Genomic DNA, 20,056 nt, shown 5'->3' on the forward strand with positions numbered 1-20,056 from the left:
TCCTTGTTCAAACTGCTTCTGGTTCTAACTGCACACACTTTAAACAACCAGCACTGCTTCTGGTTCTAACTGCACACACTTTAAACAACCAGCACTTGAAATCAACCACACATAATGTACCTTGTTCCTGCTTCTAGCATGTTTTCCAATGTAGGTTACACAGTTGTACCCGTCTCTACTTAACTATAGATTTAGATAAAGGGTGTCCTGTGTTTGTCACAATATGTTACCATTTGATTTTCTGTCCACTGCACAAATGTTACACTAAGTCTGTTTATTTTATCCATTAAAGGTTATGTTATAAATTGCCCAGGTGTGCACCTATAACGCAATTCTTTTGGCTCGCCTGTGGATCTATCACAGACTTTCCTTTAAGTACCTTAATTACATATAATACTGATTTATATTTGATATATTATATATGGAAAATTGTAAATATAAGTCTGCCCTTAGAGGTGTCTTAAATTGCATCATCAATGCAACTTACGTACTTAATAGTGAGGTCACACACAAAAATGTGGCAATTTTGGATTATGTGTGTCCATTACTTAACAATAAGAACTATTATGGATGAAGGCCCTACAACATTAACATTTAATAGTGCTTTTCATTTAAAATATAGATGAAGACATTTCTTTAACATTTATGAGAACCAGTAGTGGGAAAGCAACAAACATTGTGGGTATTTAGCTGTAAATCAAAGCAAATACAATACTGTACTACACAAATATGAGGGTGAAGGAGAGATGAACCATCATAAAGAATATCAGGCAGAGAACCAGTCAAGTGACTTAACTGCCAATGTGGCAATTATGTCATTTTGTCTGCACATAGACTGCATCAATCTCTGGTTCCTTTAGAGACATTTTTTTTTATATGCATTTTTCTCAAGTATGGATATCCTGGGTAGTTATGAGAGATTGCTTCATGTATTTCTTCTATAAAGCAGAAGAAGAAGAAACCAAACAAAATGCAACTGTTTTTTTCTACTGTCTGGTCAATATCTGTTATCAAGTATTCCAGTCAACAATTATTTTCTCACTCGATTCCTCTATCTGCTCTCGCTTAACATTTTTCATGTGTACTCTTCGGTGTTTAATAAGACTTGAGTTTTGACTGAAATTTTTTCCACACTCAGTGCAGATATAGGGTCTTTCTCCTGTGTGGGTTCTCTGATGTTCAATAAGATTTGATCTCTGTGTGTAACTTTTTCCACAATCAGTACACGAATAGGGCCTCAGTCCTGTGTGGGCTCTCTGATGTGCAATAAGATTTGAGATCTGAGTAAAGCGTCTCCCACATTCACTGCATGCATATGGCCTCTCTCCTCTGTGGGCTCTCTGGTGAGTAACAAGATGTGAACTGCGAGAAAATCTTTTCCCACATTCAGTGCATTCATACGGCCTCTCACCTGTGTGAGCTCGCTGGTGAGTAACAAGATTTGAAATAAGAGTAAAGCTCTTTGCACAGTCATTGCATACATAAGGCCTCTCCCCAGTGTGGGCTCTCTGATGTGCAATAAGATTGGAGCTATCTGTAAAGGTTTTCCCACATTCCGTGCACGCATAGGGTCTCTCTCCTGTGTGGGTTCTCTGGTGTTTGACAAGATTTGAGCTATCAGTAAAGCTTTTACCACATTCAATACAAACAAATGGCTTCTCTCCTGTGTGGATTCTGTGGTGTGTAACAAGAGATGACCTGCGAGTAAAGCTTTTTCCACAATCAGTACATCCAAATCGTTTTTCTGCAAGGGTTCTATTTTTAATTTTATATCCTGATATTTCAGGACACTTTTTGCCACTTTTACGAAATGTATAACTTTTTGTTTGCTCATGTTTCTTTATTTGCACATTTTTTCTCTTCCTTTTCTTAGATGACTCATTTGCCCCAGATGCATTTTGTGCCTCTTTATGCTCTACTGGATTAGTGTTTATGAAAATGTGTCTTCCAAGTGAAGTAGATTTTTTGCATGAGGTTTTGGGAGACTTTGTTTGATTGGTTGCTTTGCATGGGCTCCTGCCGTTTTCTTCTTCAAGATGACATTCCACAGTGTTCTCTTCCATTGTACAGAATCATATGATAGATTTGAACTATGTTTGTTTATCCTCACCTCATGAACTCTTAACCCTGTGAAAATAAACATATAGCATGTCAAGATGAAAAAGTAGAATATTTGAACATTTCTGTTAAATCTGTTAATTAAGCTGGAATATCATATACCTGTAAAAGTGTGGGACTATGTTTTAAACGTTGCCCATCACTTAAAACAGTTCTTCACTGCAGTTTTCTGTAGACTATCAAACTTGCTTCACAATGTCTACCCAGAAAACATCAAATATGGAACATGTAAGAAAACAGTATAGATATGAGTGTTCCCAGCACTCAAAAAATGAAAAAATGAGTCAAAAAAATCAATGGAAAACTAACAGTAATGTATTGAAACAATAAATGTAAAACATAAGCCAACCCTATTATAGGCTAGGGGGGAGCCTAACATGAAAAAAGAGGGCTACACAAAAAATCCCAAGTCTGGAGTGTGAGGGAAGTGGGGAAAAAACATGGGGGATAACAACCATAGGGGGAAAAGAAAAAGCAGTAGACAAAAAAAAAAGAGTAAAACACGGGTGACTTATAACATACTGTAAGGTAAAGGTGATATATTATAGGGAGGCAACGACCGTTTCGGGGACAAAGATTCCCCTTCCTGAGGCCCGTTCCCACAAACTAAAATTGTCTGGGGTACTTCCCTATATAATATCCCTCCACCTAAACATCCCTCAAAAAATCAGCAAGAAGACAGAAGTCAAATAATACATGCTGTATACTAAAGTCAACTAACCCTGGTGTACTGTCAACTACCAGGATTAATATCTCTGAGTAAAGCACACAAATATGTAAACCTTACAAATGAGGTCCCCTAAACAGACATACATGTATTAATCTACATGTAAATCCTCAATCTCAGGAAAATGCAAATCTACACAGTACAAGGTACAAATGAGCAGACATTAGTGTCCTCATGTCTAACAGGATAATGTCCCCAATGTTGGCACAATTAAGCATAGATACTCTAAAACCAAGCCTGAACAAAATAGAGTATGGGAGGAAGAGGTAAATGATACAAATCCTCCAAGTGTGCTGCTCATCAATGTGGATAGTTCTGCTCTCCTTGAGGAATTCCCTGACGAAGTAATTGATTTACGAAACGCGTTGGAATAGGACGTGTTCCAGTTTGTATTCCCTGGAGTCTAAGAATCTGCCTTTACCTAACATTTATGTCAGTGTATGGACATTTTATTGCTCCAACCCGCTCTGTGTGACATCATCAGCGCGCATCGGACAGCCCGTTGCGGAGCACTGACGTGTAGCAGGCTACACCACACGTTGCCAGCGCTACAGCTCCCTATGCTGGACGAGACATTCTGAGTGACGGCATAAACGTGTATAAAACAACGGAGTCACACAGCATCAGCGTGCAGCGGGTCTTGTGTAAGGATTAATACAGTCCATCCAGTGAGACAATGCTGATCTGAGGGGAGAAAAAACTCAAGAACCCCTGGGGAGAGACAAGAACTCATCCCATCCCTAGCCCAGCTGAGTCCTGAGTAATTCCACGCTGCTAGCTGTTGTGGTAACATGTCCATAAAATGTCATGCCTGTTAATTATAATTTTAATGTACGTGCAATACTCACCTGCTGAATGTATTTAATACAATTTTTATATACTACACTATGAGGTCTTGCGCTGTTCTCTCTTTTTGTTTTTTGTTCTAGTATTGGTTGCGGAGCCATCCTATTTGAACAGCTGCAGTGACCTCACATATACACACGTGAATGGAACAGGTTTTATTTTATTCACTTGGTTCTGGGTTTTTTTTTTTTTTTCAACTTAAATTTTATTAGTCACGTACATAGTTTACATACATAGTATACAGTTGTAACACAGGATCAACCTGCGATTGATGAAACTCAGTTGTATGTAGGTACATCAACTTACAGACAAGCAGGGCAGACAAATAGACAGACACACAGCCCCCAGGGAAGAGAAGGGGGTGGGGGTGATATGGGGGGGGTGGATCCTCCTACCGTGGCTCCACGTCTGTTTTTGAGCCAGCTGGCTCTCTGCGTCCGAGGAGACAGAGTGCTCTCCTAGCTTCGGCTATGACCTACACTCAAGTCTCTGTCTGTCACTGGCTGTGCATTTCTAGTGGGACCACTTAGTCCATTTCGCCCCCTTTGGCCATCTTGAGGGAGAACGCACATACCTCTATTAATACCAAATCGTGGCCCTTTCCCTCCCCCCCCCGGTATGTCTGTCTGGGCCAGCCATGGTAACCAGACTTTTAGAAAATTTGTACCAGTGTCGTTGACCAGACTTGTCAACTTCTCCATCTGGCAGACCGACCAAATCCGATTCCGAATCTTAGCAATTAGTGGGATTTCATTTTGTTTCCATCGTGCTGCAATCTCCCCTCGTACCGCCATCGCAAAGTGCGCTACTAATTTATTTTCGCCTTTGGAAAGCCCTGGATTCGGCCTGTTCAGGAGGAACAGCCATGGCTCCATTGGTATGGATTTGCCTAGGATCTTATTCAGCCAATCTTTAATCGATTCCCAGACTGGGACGATCTTGGGGCAAGACCACAGCATGTGTAACAGGTCTGCATGCTGTCCACATTGCCTAGGGCACAATGGGGAGTAACTGGGCAGAAATTTTGTCAATTTTGTGGGGGTATGGTACCATCGCATCATAACCTTATATGCGTTCTCCCTTAAGGTCGTTCACATGGAGCTTTTAGATGTCGCCGTCACAATCTTTGTCCACTCCTCTAATTCTAGTATCTTTCCCAAGTCGTGTTCCCATCTAGTCATGTATCCTGTTTTGTCCGTCACTGTCGCGCTAGACCCGGTTACTTCCTTGTACATCTGCGATGTAAGTCCCTTAGTGGATGCCCTTGATTGACAGAGCTTTACGAAATTCGTCAAAGGGGTATGGGGCTGAGATGCCTGGTAGAATGCTCTGATCTGGAGTTATCTGAAAAACTCAGCATTGGGGATATTTTTGCTGGATTTGAGTAAATCAAATGTTTGTATGCCTCGTCTACCCTCCAGATCCACTAGCCTATTAATATTTTTATGTTTCCAGATAGTAAAGTCAGCATTGGTCCAGCCCGGAGCAAATAGTGGATTGTCCCACAGTGGGGTCATACCTGATGACTTGTGAGTCAATGTGCATTTGAGCCTGGTGGCCTCCCATACTGAAAGCGAGTTGGTCATTGAGGATAGCGGCAATTTGGCGCCTAATCGCACCTTTTTGGGAAGCCAAATCAGATGTTCCAACTCCATAGGGGAGCAAAGATATTTTTCTAGAGCGACCCATCTTTTTGAGTCTGGGTTAGTGTGCCATTGCACAATTTGGCATAATTGCGCCGCATTGTAGTAAGACAACAAGCAAGGTACCGCTAGCGTTCCTGACCCCGTTTGTTTACGCATGATCTGTTTGCCCACCCTCGCCTTCTTCCCTCCCCAGATAAATTTATCTATCACATATTGAAGCGAGAGGGAATCCTTCAATCCTATTGGCACCGGAAGGGTTTGGTAAAGATATAGAAGGCGTGGAACAAGTTCTTTTTAACACAGTGGATCTTACCAATCCACAAAATTTTCTGAGTGGCCCATCTCTTAATGTCCCCTCTCAGAGTTTGCATCAGTCTGGGGTAGTTTGCTTGGTACAGCGTGTTGTATGACTTAGTGACATTGATGCCTAGATATTTAATGTGGTGCTGTTGCCAATTGAAGTTGAAATTTATGGCAATCAATTTCTCCAAGTGCTTGGGGAGATTTATATTTAGAGCGTCTGATTTAGACTGATTAATTTTGAATCCGGAGATCCTGTTGAATCTCCCCAACAAATCGAATAAGTTTGGTAGAGAGGTAAGGGGTTTAGATATTGTCAGGAAAACATCCTCCGCATACAGTGCCACCTTATGTGGCTGGCTTCCAATGTCAATACCCGTGATGTCCTTGCTATCACGTATCTGAGCAGCCAATGGCTCCATACACAATGCAAAGAGGAGGGGGGAGAGCGGGCATTCCTGCCTCGTTCCACTCTTAATTTGAAAGGGATCTGAAGCAAATCCCTGGTGGGTAACCCTAGCTGACGGGGCCGAATATAGAGCGAATATAGCCTTTATCAATTTATCTCCCATCCCAAATGCTCCAAGCGTGGCTTCCAAGTAGGGCCAGTCTATCCTATCGAACGCTTTTTATGCATCCAGACTGAGCACCATAACTGGTATTGATCGTGAATTGGTTATTTCTATCAGTCAATAATTGTCGGGTGTTATCTGATGACTGCCGACCCGGGATAAACCCGACTTGATCTGGGTGCACCAGTCTGGGTAGGATGAGACCCAATCTATTGGCCAATAGTTTCGCATACATTTTTATGTCCGAATTAATCAGTGATATTGGTCTGTAGCTTCTACAGTCCTGGGGGTCTTTTCCCTGTTTGTGTATTACCGAGATGGACGCTTAGAGCATGTGTTGGGGGAAGGGGGTACCTCCGAGAACCTGGTTAAACATGCGGAGGAGATGTGGAGTCAATTGTTTCCTAAATTTTTTGTAGTAAAGATTCGAGTATCCGTTGGGACCCGGGGCTTTAGAGGGTTTTAGGTTTTTGATAACCTCTGTTATTGCCTCCATTGTGAAATCACTACCCATTACCTCTCTGACTCGCTCAGACTAGATTCAAGCCCTTTAAAAAATCTTTTAGGGCCTTGTCCGTTCCTGCAGATCGGGACACTTTTCCCCCATCATATAGTTTTTCGTAAAAGGTCTTGAACTCCCCTACAATATTTTTAGGGTTGGCCAAAATCCCCCCCGATTCTAAACGCAAGGCCTGTATGTTATAGTTATTCGTTTTAGAGTTAATCATGTTGGCCAGCAGGGTATCTGGCTAGTTTGCTTTTTCAAAGAATCTTCTCTTTGACCAACTTAACGATTTCTCAGCCTGGGAAACAAGAAGGAGATTCAACTTAATCTGGGTGTCCCTGATTCGTTGGAGGGTGGCCGAATTTGGGGAACTCTTGTGTTGCTCCCATAAGTTCTTTAATTCTGTTTGCTCTTTTATGATTTTCGCGTTGCTCTCTTTTTTTCTTGGCCGCTAAACTAATCAATACCCCTCTTAGTGTTGCTTTATGCGCCTCCCAGAGGGTTATGTGGGAACGAACGCTTCCTTCATTTTCTCTAAAAAAACATTTGATTTCCTCTCCAACCTTCTCCTGCAATTCGGGGATTTTTAAGAGGGATTCGTTTAGTTTTCAATTTGCTCCTGGCCTGTCCAGCCCTATCTGTGTGCACATTAGCTCTATGGGTGCGTGATCTGACCACTAAATATCGTGGATCCCAGCATGGGCGATCTTTGGGACCAGTCTACTAGAGACAAAGAAGTAATCGATTCTGCTGAATGAGTCATGTGGGTGTGAATAAAAGGTGTCATTTTTGTTTAGTGGGTGTAGCTCCCTCCAGACATCGACAAACTGCAAGTCCTTTAGCCCTTGTTCCAGGGCCGTGGGTCGAGGCATTGTTCTAGGCCTGTGTGAGCCTGATCTGTCTAGGGTTGTGTTCAGCACTGTGTTGAAGTCACCACCTACTATCAGGGCGCCTTTACTGTATTTTCGTATGGTAGCGAATGTTGTTGAGAAGAAGGTCGGGTCATGACCATTTGGGGCATATATTGTGACAATCGTTATTGGTTGCTGATTGATGGACCCCGTAAGCATAAGAAACCTGCCCTCCTTGTCTGTTTTCACATTATCCACCACCAGCCTCACTCTATTGTGAATCAATATTGCCACTCCACGTTTCTTCTCCTTTGCAGAAGACAGATATACTTGTTTTAACTGTTTATCAAAGTATTTAGGGAAGCTGGTGTGGTGCTAAAATGTGTTTCCTGAATTAACACAATATCAGCCCTCTTTCTTTTGTAGTCAGTGAGTGCTATCTTCCTTTTACGGGGACAGTTCAGCCCTTTGGCGTTATGTGAAATAAAGGTTAGAGTCATGGTGTATGTGTAGTCTCACCTCTCGTCTGTTGTGTCTCTAGTTGGAGTGTCTGGCGTGCGCTGGGGAGCCTCTGTTCCTCTGCAGTGCACAACGTTTTGCCCAACTTCGGCGGGACACCACCTAGGCAGGAGAAGGGGTGGGATGGGGAGGATACACAAGGGACATGGGACACATAAGGGGAAAAAGACAAGAAAAACATAGAAAACAAGCTGGGAAAGGCATCCGTGGTCTGCGACCACTGCCCCACCCTTGCCTTCGGGTTGGTGGAGTCCGACAGAGCCCCCTCCAGTCCTCCTCCCGTTACCAGGGCCGCTCCGCTCCACCTTCTCCCAAGGACTTTCTCGAGGTCTAGGGCATCTGCCCCAACCCGAGAACGCAGACACATGGCGACGGCTAGACCTCAGTCTCAGCCGGCATCCCATTATCTTTGGCATTAACTTTATTATTTCTGAACAAGTTTTAACTTCTAAAGCACTAAATCAACTGATCGAAAAACCCATTAACAACTCACCAGCGTCCCCTCTCTTGCCCCCGCTGCCTCTATCCTCTGCTAACTCTATGCCCCTACCTTTGCCCCTACCTCCAACTTCATCTTTTCCTCTCCTCCCCCCTATATCTACTCCTCTCCCTCTCTCTCCCCGTTCCTCTCTCTCTTTCCCCGGCTATGTGTGGAAGTTCCTTTATTTTCGGCGCTTCTCGGCACTTCCGGTGTGTATAGCTGTCTCCGCCCCATCCGGTTCTTCCCGCCGCCATCTTGGAGGTACACAGTCCCTTTCCGCCGGGACTTCTCGCGAGGGTCACCGGCTCCTCCTCTCTTACGTCATCCGGCTCCTCCTCGATCCCAGTCTACCGCCGGAGCTGAACCAAGATGGCCGCCAGTCTCTGAGGTGCACCGCTGGGCTTAAGAGGTAGTATGGGTCATTTTTCCAACAGGGCCCCTCCAGTGCCCACAACTGTAGGGCTTCAGCAGCAACAACAGGAACATCAAAGGTAAGCGTTTAATTGAATTTTTAATTGAGTCCCTGCAGCATCTCCTCATTTAGGGCTGCGGGGCTGCCTGCTCTTCCCGCCTCCCTCCAAGTTGGATCCGGGGCTGTTCTTCCTCCAGCTGCGTCCTCCGGGATTTTGTCATGGAGCCCCAGCTTGGTGGGAAAGCTCCCCCCCTCCTCCAGGCGCTTCAGTGTGTGTGAGGCCCCGTTTCGGGGGACCAAGAGGCCGAACAAATATAGCCATCTGTACCGGATCCCCTCATCGCGGAGCACCTTGGTGATGGGGGTAAACTGCCTTCTTTTAAGGAGGATGGTGGGGGATTTGTCCTGGTAAGCTTGGAGTTTGTGGCCCTCGAACGCAGCATAATTGCGGGTCATTTGACAGACTCTTATTTAGAAAAAGTGGAAGCGCGCTATGATGTCGCGGGGGGGTGTCCCTTGCTGCGGCTTCGACCTCAGGGCCGTGACACCGGTCCAGATGAGTGTCCTGCTCGGATCTATCAGGCATTAGTTGTGTCAGCTATCTTCCCAGGAAATCCTCTGGATCCGTTTCTTCTTCCGGCACCCCGAGCCGCATGTTGTTGCGCCGATCGTGATTTTCCAAGTCCTAATGCCTGTCCGTGAGGTCCCGCACCGTGTCCTTTACTTGGGCCAGCTGCTTGTCAGTTTTATGCAGGGCTTTTATAGTAGAGTCCAGCTTTTTCTCCAGGGAGTCCGTACGCACTCCTATGCTACCAATATCGGCCCGCAGTGCAGCTAATTCCATTTGGAGACACCGTTTGATATCGAGACTGAATTCCTTCATCTCCCTTCTCCGCATTACTTGGTTTTCTCTGCCATTTTCCTCCTCCTCCTCCTCTTCCTTCGAGTCGGTGCCGCTCTGTGTGGGCCCCTCGTGGCCCTTGGCGCGCGCCGTATCTCCTTTTGTAAAATAATCAGTTAGGACTGTGGAGGGTCTTTTGGATCTCGTCCCCTTCGACATCCTCGCACTTTTAGCTGCTTGGGAAAATATGTTTGGGGGGGGGATCTCCATGGTTTTAGTGCTTTCTTTATTTAATAATTTGCCGGTTGTGAACGGAGCCAACGGCTCACACGTCCATTCAGTCAGCCACCGTGCATGCGCCTCACCACTTGGTTCAGTTTTTATTACAACACTTATCGGTTAAGATAACCACTTTAATATTGTTTTAAACTGATCACAAATATATTTACACCTATTTTAGGGCATTGGTATATTTATATAATGTATCACCAATCACAATTAAGTCCTCTTTAAAGAATAGCACAGACCCAGGAAAAGTCCTGACTCATTACAAACCCAATATATTGTATTTTTAAACTCAAACTGTAGCTCATTAAGCCCTGAAGCACCAGATTGAACAAAATACCCAATATCGCATGATATTATCAGTATATTTTGCATTATGCAATAATGCAAGACAAAAAAAGTGTCTAGGAAGGCGCTCTGTAACAGGCAAACTTTAATGATAAATCACTTTAAGGAAGTGCATGTGAATGGTGGTCACACATCCAAAAATATAGAAGTGTGTAAATAAATACAGTGAATTTAACGTGATTGTATAGTGAAAAACCACTAATACAGTGAAAAGAATGAATATATATATAAAAAATATGTCCAGTGACGTGAATCCCAAAAATGGGACGTGTCACACATGAAATTCGAAATAAGTGGAATGAAACCCTCTACTAAACCTTCAATGGAAAAAAAACGTTTCCCAGTTTCTTCAAATGCAGTGGTTCCAGAAAGGTGTAAGGACGACAGTCATGTATGCAAAAAAAAATACAATAAAAACACCAATAGGATAGTATGTATAAACTGATGTGGATAGATTTCTAATAAACCTCCAATGTTTATACTCACATGTTCGTGACTAAGTGAGGGCAAATCACAATCTGTGGCACTGCAGCCAAATTACTTGGTATGTGTGGGTTATCTCGGGAGAGAAAAGAAAACCACCATAGCGCAAATATCTGTAACACTCTTAACTTAAAAAATACAAATCCCACCCAAGCCTATAAAGGGTGCACTTACGAGAAGTTTGCGCCGAGTTATGCCAACCTATTTATGGGCAGTTGGGAGGAATATTATATTTGAAACAACTGCCCTGTAGGTGCAAACCTGGTGCTCTGGCGCCGCTACATCGATGATGTGATTTTTATTTGGTCAGGGAGTCATGAACAACTTGATACCTGTTACGCTGTGCTCACCACGGACAAGGAGGGACCCCGAAACTGAGGTGAGATGGGTAACAAACTGCACCCACAGCTACGGGGACATGCCTGGAAAGTGGAAAATAGGCGTCTGGAAACGTCTAGAAGTATAAGATAAAGTAAGATACTCGCCAGACGAGAATGGAGGTTCCAGAAGATAGGTGGTACCGAGAGCCTGGGGTCCAGAGCCGGGAGTTAGGTCGGAATCCGCAAACCGAGGTAAAGGGGTCGGGGAGTCCAGGAGGTCAGGATACAAACCAAGAGTAGAAGTCCAGAGCGGATGCACAGCCAGGCCGGTTCGGTACACAAGGGATCACTAAGGAGACAAAGAGAGAGGAACTGAGGCAGGCACGACCGTGGTTAACACAGGTCATACAAAGCTATGCTCAGCCAAAGAATGAATGGCTGAGCAAGGTATAAGTAGGAGGAAGGACCAATAGGGAGAGGGGGAGTAACGAGGGAGCGGCCCCAGGGAAGAGGGAAGATAGGGATTGGTAGGGAGAAACTTACCACAGCTGCGCTAGATGTGCAGCTTATGAGCGGTGCACGCGCATCAGGCGTGTGCGCCGCGCGGGAGAGGCGCGCGCAGCCTCAGCTGGGGGCGGGAACTCCTCCTGAGGGAGGACGTAAAGGTCCTCGGCCGTGCGCGCGCATGCGCGAGATCAGTAGTCGCCGCGGGAAGCGGAGGAGCAGGAAGATCCCGCCCGCGGCGGCGAGGAGGCAGAGCTGGAGCGGGGGTAAGTAAAGTCGCGGGAGGAACCCCTTTAGAGAGAGGTGTTCCCCCGGACCTTACAATACCTTTATGTTATATCTCAACAACAATAATATAAATCTTCAGTTTACAGTTACACATTTTTTAGATTTAAGTATTAGTATTATCAATAATATTATTCAAACTAAGACTTTTTTTTTTTTAATCTGCACAAGATAATTATTTGATGGGAGACAGCCATCATAATCCTCAATGGATTAACAACATATCAAAGGGGCAGTTCGTTCGTCTGAAACGCAACTGCTCAGATGATGAGAAGTTTGCTGTTCAGGCTAATGAACTGAAAAACAAATTTATAAATAGAAAATATTCAGAGAGCCAATTAGATAATATTGTTGCACAAGTTGAACAAATAGACAGATCCACTCTGTTGGAATATGATAATAAGAACAAACAATCCACTGAGTTTAAAAATGAAGTTTCCTTTATCACACAATATAATCAGATGGCTCAAAAAATACGTAAAATATACAATAGCTATTGTCCGATTCTCCTTCGGGATGATAGTGTGTGTGTGTGTGTGTGTGTGTGTGTGTGTGTGTGTGTGTGTGTGTGTGTGTGTGCAAGTGTATGGTGTGCATTTACCTAGTGTGTGTGTATGGTGTTAATTTACCTGGTGTGTGTGTGTGTGTGTATTTTTGTGGTGTTTTCCTGGTGCGTGAGTGTGTTATGAATTTACCGTGTGTGAGTGAGATTGTGTTTGTGTGTGTGTATTTACCCAGTGTGTGTGTGGTGTGAATTTACCTGGTGTGTGTGTGTGCATTATGTGAATTTAACTGGTGTGTGTGGTGTTAAGTTACCCGGTGTGTGTGTGATGTGAATTCACAGTGTGTATGTGTTGTGAATTTACCTGGTGTGTGTGGTATAAAGTTGCCTGGTGTGTGTATGGTGTGAATTTACCTAATGTGTGTATGGTGTTAATTTACCTGGTGTGTGTGTATGATTGTTGTGAATTTAACTTGTATGTGTATGTGTATGTGGTGTGAATTTACCCTGTGTGTGTTTGTGGTGTTTTCCTGGTGCGTGCGTGTGTGTTGTGAATTTACTGTGTGTGTGTATTTACCCAGTGTGTGCATTGTGTGAATTTATCTGGTGTGTAGTGTGAATTCACCCAGTGTGTATGTGGTGTGAATTCACCTAGTGTGTAAGTGGTGTGAATTTACCTGGTGTGTGTGTGGTGTGAATTTACCTGGTGTGTGTGGTGTGAATTCACTGTGTGTGTATGGGGGGGGTGTGAATTTACCCGGTGTGTGTATAGTGTGAATTTACCCGGTGTGTGAATTTACCAAGTGTGTGTGTGTGTGTGCACATTTACCTAATGTGTGTATGGTGTTAATTTACCTTGTGTGTGTATGAGTGTTGTGAATTTACTGTGTGTGTGTAGTGTGGATTTACACTCTGTGTGCGTGTTTTTGTGGTGTTTTCCTGGTGCGTGTGTTATGAATTTACCGTGTGTGTGTGTGGCGTGAATTTACCTGGTGTGTATGTGTGTGCATTGTGTGAATGTACCTTGTTTGTGTGGTGTGGTTACCTGGTTTGTGTAGTGTACACTGGCGACACACTTTATTCGAGCTCGGCTAGTCCCACGAATTCGGGTATACCCGGGTGTATTGAGGTTTGTGACTGTTTTCTGCCCGAGTGCATTGAGGTATTTTCCAGGCAGGGATTGAAGCATTTTATTCCCGCTGGCTGCAATACTGCACAGTATATATATATATATATATATATACTGCATTACAATTCATGAATTTATGCCATCTGGTAGACACGCGAAGCATTGCAGCCTATTAAATCCTAATCATTATAATTTAACAGATCAGCCGCCCGTCAGCCAGGCATGAACCCAGGCTGGGAAGGCAAACGCAACGGGGCTTGTCAGAGGTGAGGAGCGGCGCATTCCAGGTATTTGCCAGGTACATACTGGGTATTTGCTCGAATAAAGTGTGTCGGTGCAGTATGCTGTGAATTTACCCAGTGTGTGTTGTGCATGTGTATGGTGTGCATTTACCTAATGTGTGTATGGTGTTAATTTACCTGGTGTTTGTGTATGATTGTTGTGAATTTACCTTGTATATGTAAGTGGTGTGAATTTACACTGTGTGTCTTTGTGGTGTTTTCCTGGTGAGTGCGTGTGTGTTGTGAATTTACTGAAAGTAAGGTCAACCCTAAAAAATTCTTTAAGTACCTTAATAACAAAAAAATGAGAAAAGAAAATATAGGATCCTTTCAGTGTGAGATGGGTAGGCAGATTATTGGAGATAAGGAAAAAGCTGAGGTATTAAACAAATTCTTTGCCTCTGTGTTTACCAGGGAAGAATCAAGTTCAATGGTAGTTCCGCAGGAGGAAGCCACAACCTCCATATTAATGAACAATTGGTTAACTGAGGAAGAAGTTCATAAGCGACTTCAAAAAATTAAAGTAAATAAGGCACCTGGCCCCGATGGCATACATCCAAGAGTTCTCAAGGAGTTAAGCTCAGTAATAGCAAAACCATTATATTTAATATTCAAGGACTCCATTTCCACAGGCTCAGTACCACAAGATTGGCGTAAAGCAGATATGGTGCCTATATTTAAAAATGGAGCTAGATCACAACCGGGAAATTACAGACCTGTAAGCCTGACTTCAATAGTAGGGAAACTACTTGAAGGTTTAATACGGGATAATATTCAGGAATACCTAATGGAAAACAAAATTATTAGTAATAGTCAGCATGGATTTATGAAGGATAGATCTTGCCAAACTAACCTTATTTGTTTCTTTGAGGAGGGAAGTAGGAATTTAGACCAGGGTAATGCAGTTGATGTGGTCTACTTAGATTTTGCAAAGGCTTTTGATACGGTTTCACACAAGAGGTTGGTGTACAAAATAAAGAAAGTTGGACTCAGTAATAATATATGCACCTGGATTGAAAACTGGTTAAAGGACAGACAACAGAGGGTTGTCATAAATGAAACTTTTTCAGGTTGGGCTAAAGTTGTGAGTGGAGTACCTCAGGGATCGGTACTGGGACCCCTGCTTTTTAACTTGTTTATTAATGACCTTGAGGTTGGGATCGAGAGCAAAGTCTCCATCTTTGCTGATGATACTAAATTGTGTAAGGTAATAGAATCAGAGCAGGATGTAATTTCTCTTCAGAAGGACTTGGAGAGACTGGAAATGTGGGCAGGTAAATGGCAGATGAGGTTTAATACAGATAAATGTAAGGTTATGCAATTGGGATACAAGAATAAAAAGGCAACTTACAAATTAAATGGAGATATATTGGGGGAATACTTGATGGAGAAGGATTTAGGAGTGCTTGTAGACAGCAGGCTTAGCAATAGTGCCCAATGTCATGCAGTAGCTGCAAAGGCAAACAAGATCTTATCTTGCATCAAACGGGCAATGGATGGAAGGGAAGTAAACATAATTATGCCCCTTTACAAAGCATTAGTAAGACCACACCTTGAATAGGGAGTACAATTTTGGGCGCCAATCCTAAGAAAATACATTATGGAACTAGAGAGAATGCAGAGAAGAGCCACCAAATTAATAAAGGGGATGGACATTCTAACTTATGAGGAGAGGCTATCTAAATTAGATTTATTTACATTAGAAAAGAGGCGTCTAAGAGGGGATATGATAACTCTATACAAATATATTCAGGGACAATACAAGGAGCTTTCAAAAGAACGATTCATCCCACGGGCAGTACAAAGGACTCGGGGCTATCCCTTAAGGTTGGAGGAAAGGAAATTTCACCAGCAACAAAGGAAAGGGTTCTTTACAGTAAGGGCAGTTAAAATGTGGTATTCATTACCCATGGAGACTGTGATGGCAGATACAATAGATTTATAGGTGAAAAAATAGGTGTAAAATCAGCGCTTATGCAAACAACCAAATAAATTCTTATAGAAATGACCTTTGATACAATTGTCCAAATGGTAGTCCTGGAGCTGCCTGAGGAGATTGTTCTGGTATCTTTCACCCAGAATTGGATTCGTGGAACAAGGCAACCTCTTCTGGCGCTGAGGCAAGGATGTAGAGGGATATGCTTGAAACTTCTTCTGTTGGACTAAGACCTCAGGAAAAAAGAGAAAAAGAAAAAACATGCAGGAAGCCTGCAATGGTGTATTACCCAAGGGATAACAATAAAGTTAATATAAGGAGCAATTTATTATAAAGTTAAAATGACCATGGATATGCAAAATTATACAAACATGATTAAAAAGAATTAAATAAAATGAATGAGTGCCTAGCACTAGATGGTGGTATGGATAGGTGCCTAAGCACTACCCAGACTTTGAACTTGAAACTTGGTCCAAGATTTCTTCGTTTGTTCCGCCTGGTTAAAATTGAAAACCTACTCACCAGACGTGAATAGGTAATAAGCACTGGTTTAGTGGTCTTTGCCGCCGGGATCGCCTTTAGCCTGGTGGTGTATTCGTCTGCTGCTGCCGGGGATCAGATTCTGTGCTCCGTCATGAATCTCTTCCTGGAAACACACGATCCGCTCGCGCAATGACGTCACCAATGTTAGTCCACTGCTACGGTGTCCCAACGTTGCCAGAAAACCTTCCAACGCGTTTCGAAAGCTCTATTGGTGTCTTTCTTCGTCAGGGATCCTGAAGGTTTTCTGGCAACGTTGGGACACCGTAGCAGTGGACTAACATTGGTGACGTCATTGCGCGAGCGGATCGTGTGTTTCCAGGAAGAGATTCATGACGGAGCACAGAATCTGATCCCCGGCAGCAGCAGACGAATACACCACCAGGCTAAAGGCGATCCCGGCGGCAAAGACCACTAAACCAGTGCTTATTACCTATTCACGTCTGGTGAGTAGGTTTTCAATTTTAACCAGGCGGAACAAACGAAGAAATCTTGGACCAAGTTTCAAGTTCAAAGTCTGGGTAGTGCTTAGGCACCTATCCATACCACCATCTAGTGCTAGGCACTCATTCATTTTATTTAATTCTTTTTAATCATGTTTGTATAACTTTGCATATCCATGGTCATTTTAACTTTATAATAAATTGCTCCTTATATTAACTTTATTGTTATCCCTTGGGTAATACACCATTGCAGGCTTCCTGCATGTTTTTTCTTTTTCTCTTTTTTCCTGAGGTCTTAGTCCAACAGAAGAAGTTTCAAGCATATCCCTCTACATCCTTGCCTCAGCGCCAGAAGAGGTTGCCTTGTTCCACAGATACAATAGATTTGTTCAAAAAAAGTTTGGACATCTTTTTAGTTGGGAAAGGTATACAGGGATATACCAAATAAGTATACATGGGAAGGATGTTGATCCAGGGATTAATCCGATTGCCAATTCTTGGAGTCAGGAAAGAATTAATTTTTCCCCTTAATGGGGTTTTTTGTTTGCCTTCCTCTGGATCAATAAGTATAGATATAGGATAAAGTATCTGTTGTCTAAATTTAGCATAGGTTAAACTTGATGGACGGAAGTCTTTTTTCAACCTCATCTACTATGTAACTATGTACTGTGTGTGTGTATTTACCCAGTGTGTGCATTGTGTGAATTTATCTGGTGTGTGGTGTGAATTCACCCAGTGTGTAAGTTTCTGTAAATTTACCTGGTGTGTATGTGTGTGCATTTTGTGAATGTACCTTGTGTGTGTGGTGTGAAGTTACCTGGTTTGTGTAGTGTATGCTGTGAGTTTACCAAGTGTGTGTTGTATGGTGTGAATTTACCGTGTATGTGCGTGGTGTATGGTGTGAACTTACCGGTGTGTGTGATGTATGCTTTCAATTTACCAAGTGTGTGTGTGTGTGTTTGTGTGTGGTGTGAATGTACCAAGTGTGTGTGTTGTGCATGGTGTGAATTTACCAAGTGTGTGTATGGTGTATGCTGTGAATTTAACGGGTGTGTGTGCGGTGTATGATATGAATTTACCTGGAGTATTTGTATGGTGTGAATTTACCTGGAGTGTGTGCGTGTGGTGTATGATATGAATTTACCTGGAGTGTGTGCGTGTGGTGTATGATATGAATTTACCTGGAGTGTGTGCGTGTGGTGTATGATATGAATTTACCTGGAGTGTGGTGTACGGTGTAAATGTACCGGTTGTGTGCGTGTGGTGTACGGTGTGAATGTACCGGTTGTGTGCGTGTGGTGTACGGTGTGATTGTACCGGGTGTGTGTGCGGAATATGCTGTGAATTTTCCGGGTGTGTGGGGTCACTAGTCTTCCGATTCCTGCACTTTGGCCCCCAGTCAAATATCCCGCCAACCCGTCCCCTCAGAATGATGAGTACAAGTAAAACTGGAACCAAAGTGTAAGGATACAACAGTGTATGGCATACAAAATAAAATGGTAATTTTTGTTGTTTTGTGCAAAAACATGACAACCTCTAATCGTTACAAGGTTGTTTTACATATTCACACACTATCTATTCTCCTGCCAGGAATGGTTTTTGCTTTGCTGCTCCCTCTTGCCAGTGAAAGAAACAACAAAAAAATGTGCATACAAGATTCCATGATAAAAGCTTTGTGTGTGTATGATAATGTGCAGGGACTGACCCAGTGCAACAGCCATGTGACTGGAGCCGAGTCACAGCATCTCTCCCACACAATGGCAGCATTTCAAGGTTTGCTTCTTGTGTAGCATAAACTAAAGGTTATCGGAAACCAATAGCAATAACAACCTGTAGAACTGCGTGTTGGCCAAATCCATGTTTCTCAACCACATACGCTTACCTTGCAAAGCCCTTTGTCTACGTAGATAGCCTAGGGAGGGGGGAGGAGGGGGAGGGAGCATATTCATGCCACCAATGAAACTGCTGTGAGCCCGAGGTATTCTGGGACTTGTGGTTTAGCAGACCAAATCTGTAATAGTTTCTGTAAAGAAAGCGGACTACAACTCCCAGAAACCTACACGGACACAAAATCACACAGCACCAACAATATGCAAATAGCTAAACAAAAGCTGAAAGGGCGGATACAGTCAACCCACCAACATACTTATATCAACTCAAGAGCAATTTGTGGTTAAGATTTGAAAGGTACCATTTTTTTAATGTGTTAATTTGTTTAAAAAAAAAAATTTTTTTAAACACATCAAAATAACAATTTGTATGCTTTTTAGGTTTGATATTTTTATAAAATAAATGGCTACATTTCTGTGAACAATAACATTGTAAACGGAATGATTGGTAGTTTGGCTGCGTCCACGCTACCGCTGAGCGCGTTTACTTCAGAGAATGTAAATCTGCACGGCCACGCTCACGTGGCACGCACGCTCGTGGACGGGTACGTACGCTCTCCCAAGCTCGGCGCTTGGGGAGACAAAAAAAATAATGATTTTCAAGCGCGCTCAGCAGCAGTTAATGCACACAGCCAAACACACATCACACACAGAAATAGCCCCAAACTATGCCTGCACTCACTCTTGGATAGTTGGTGACATCACCTCTCTCAAGCATGAGCGTGCTCAGCGGTGTTTGACCTGGAGACTTCGGGTTTGACACACCCTTCTCCGGGCTACGGGTTGGCCCCTTTAATCTCGGGGTGGGTGGGCTAGGTCGTGCGCACACGTTAATGAAGCAGGAGCCAGGCGTCAGAAGATTGGATGGCTGTGGTGGAGCGCACAGTGCCCGAACACAGAAGTCAAGTCTTCCTTTGTATGCACTGAAGCCAGCTACTACAGGTCACTGATCTGGGTTAGGGGAGAGAGATAGGAGGGGGTGAAAAAGATGGAATTGAGGTAGAGAGAGCGTGGGAAAGAGAGGAGAGATAGGAGGGGGTGGGAGAGATAGGAGGGGGTGAGAGAGAGATAGGGTTACCTACCTAATAAGAACCAGATTAGGGAGTGTTTGTTCCAATATGGGGCATTTACTGTACAAATGTGGAAAGAGCCTGGGTTAACCCCATCAGTGCTGCAGCTTCACAACACAAGGGATGTATAGATGGGTCCTTGCCCTCCCCTACAGTCATCAAGCACGTCAGAGACTGGGTTTTTTTTGGTTGTTTGTTTTTTTAAGAGGGTAAATCCATAAGG

The 20,056-nt window shown here is 43.4% G+C and overlaps 1 protein-coding gene across 1 annotated transcript in view; it reads right to left on the bottom strand.

Annotated features, from left to right (window-relative positions):
- Positions 1-627: 627 nt before the first annotated feature.
- The window catches only part of LOC142471329 (uncharacterized), a 68,958-nt gene continuing 49,529 nt past the window's right edge, over positions 628-20,056 (bottom strand). The window contains 1 exon segment of the mRNA XM_075578165.1: positions 628-1,744. Within this exon segment, the coding sequence (XP_075434280.1) occupies positions 1,011-1,744 (734 nt within the window). The 3' untranslated portion in view covers positions 628-1,010.

Source organism: Ascaphus truei, chromosome 20 (assembly GCF_040206685.1).
Source record: "Ascaphus truei isolate aAscTru1 chromosome 20, aAscTru1.hap1, whole genome shotgun sequence".
Taxonomy (NCBI): Eukaryota; Metazoa; Chordata; class Amphibia; order Anura; family Ascaphidae; genus Ascaphus; species Ascaphus truei.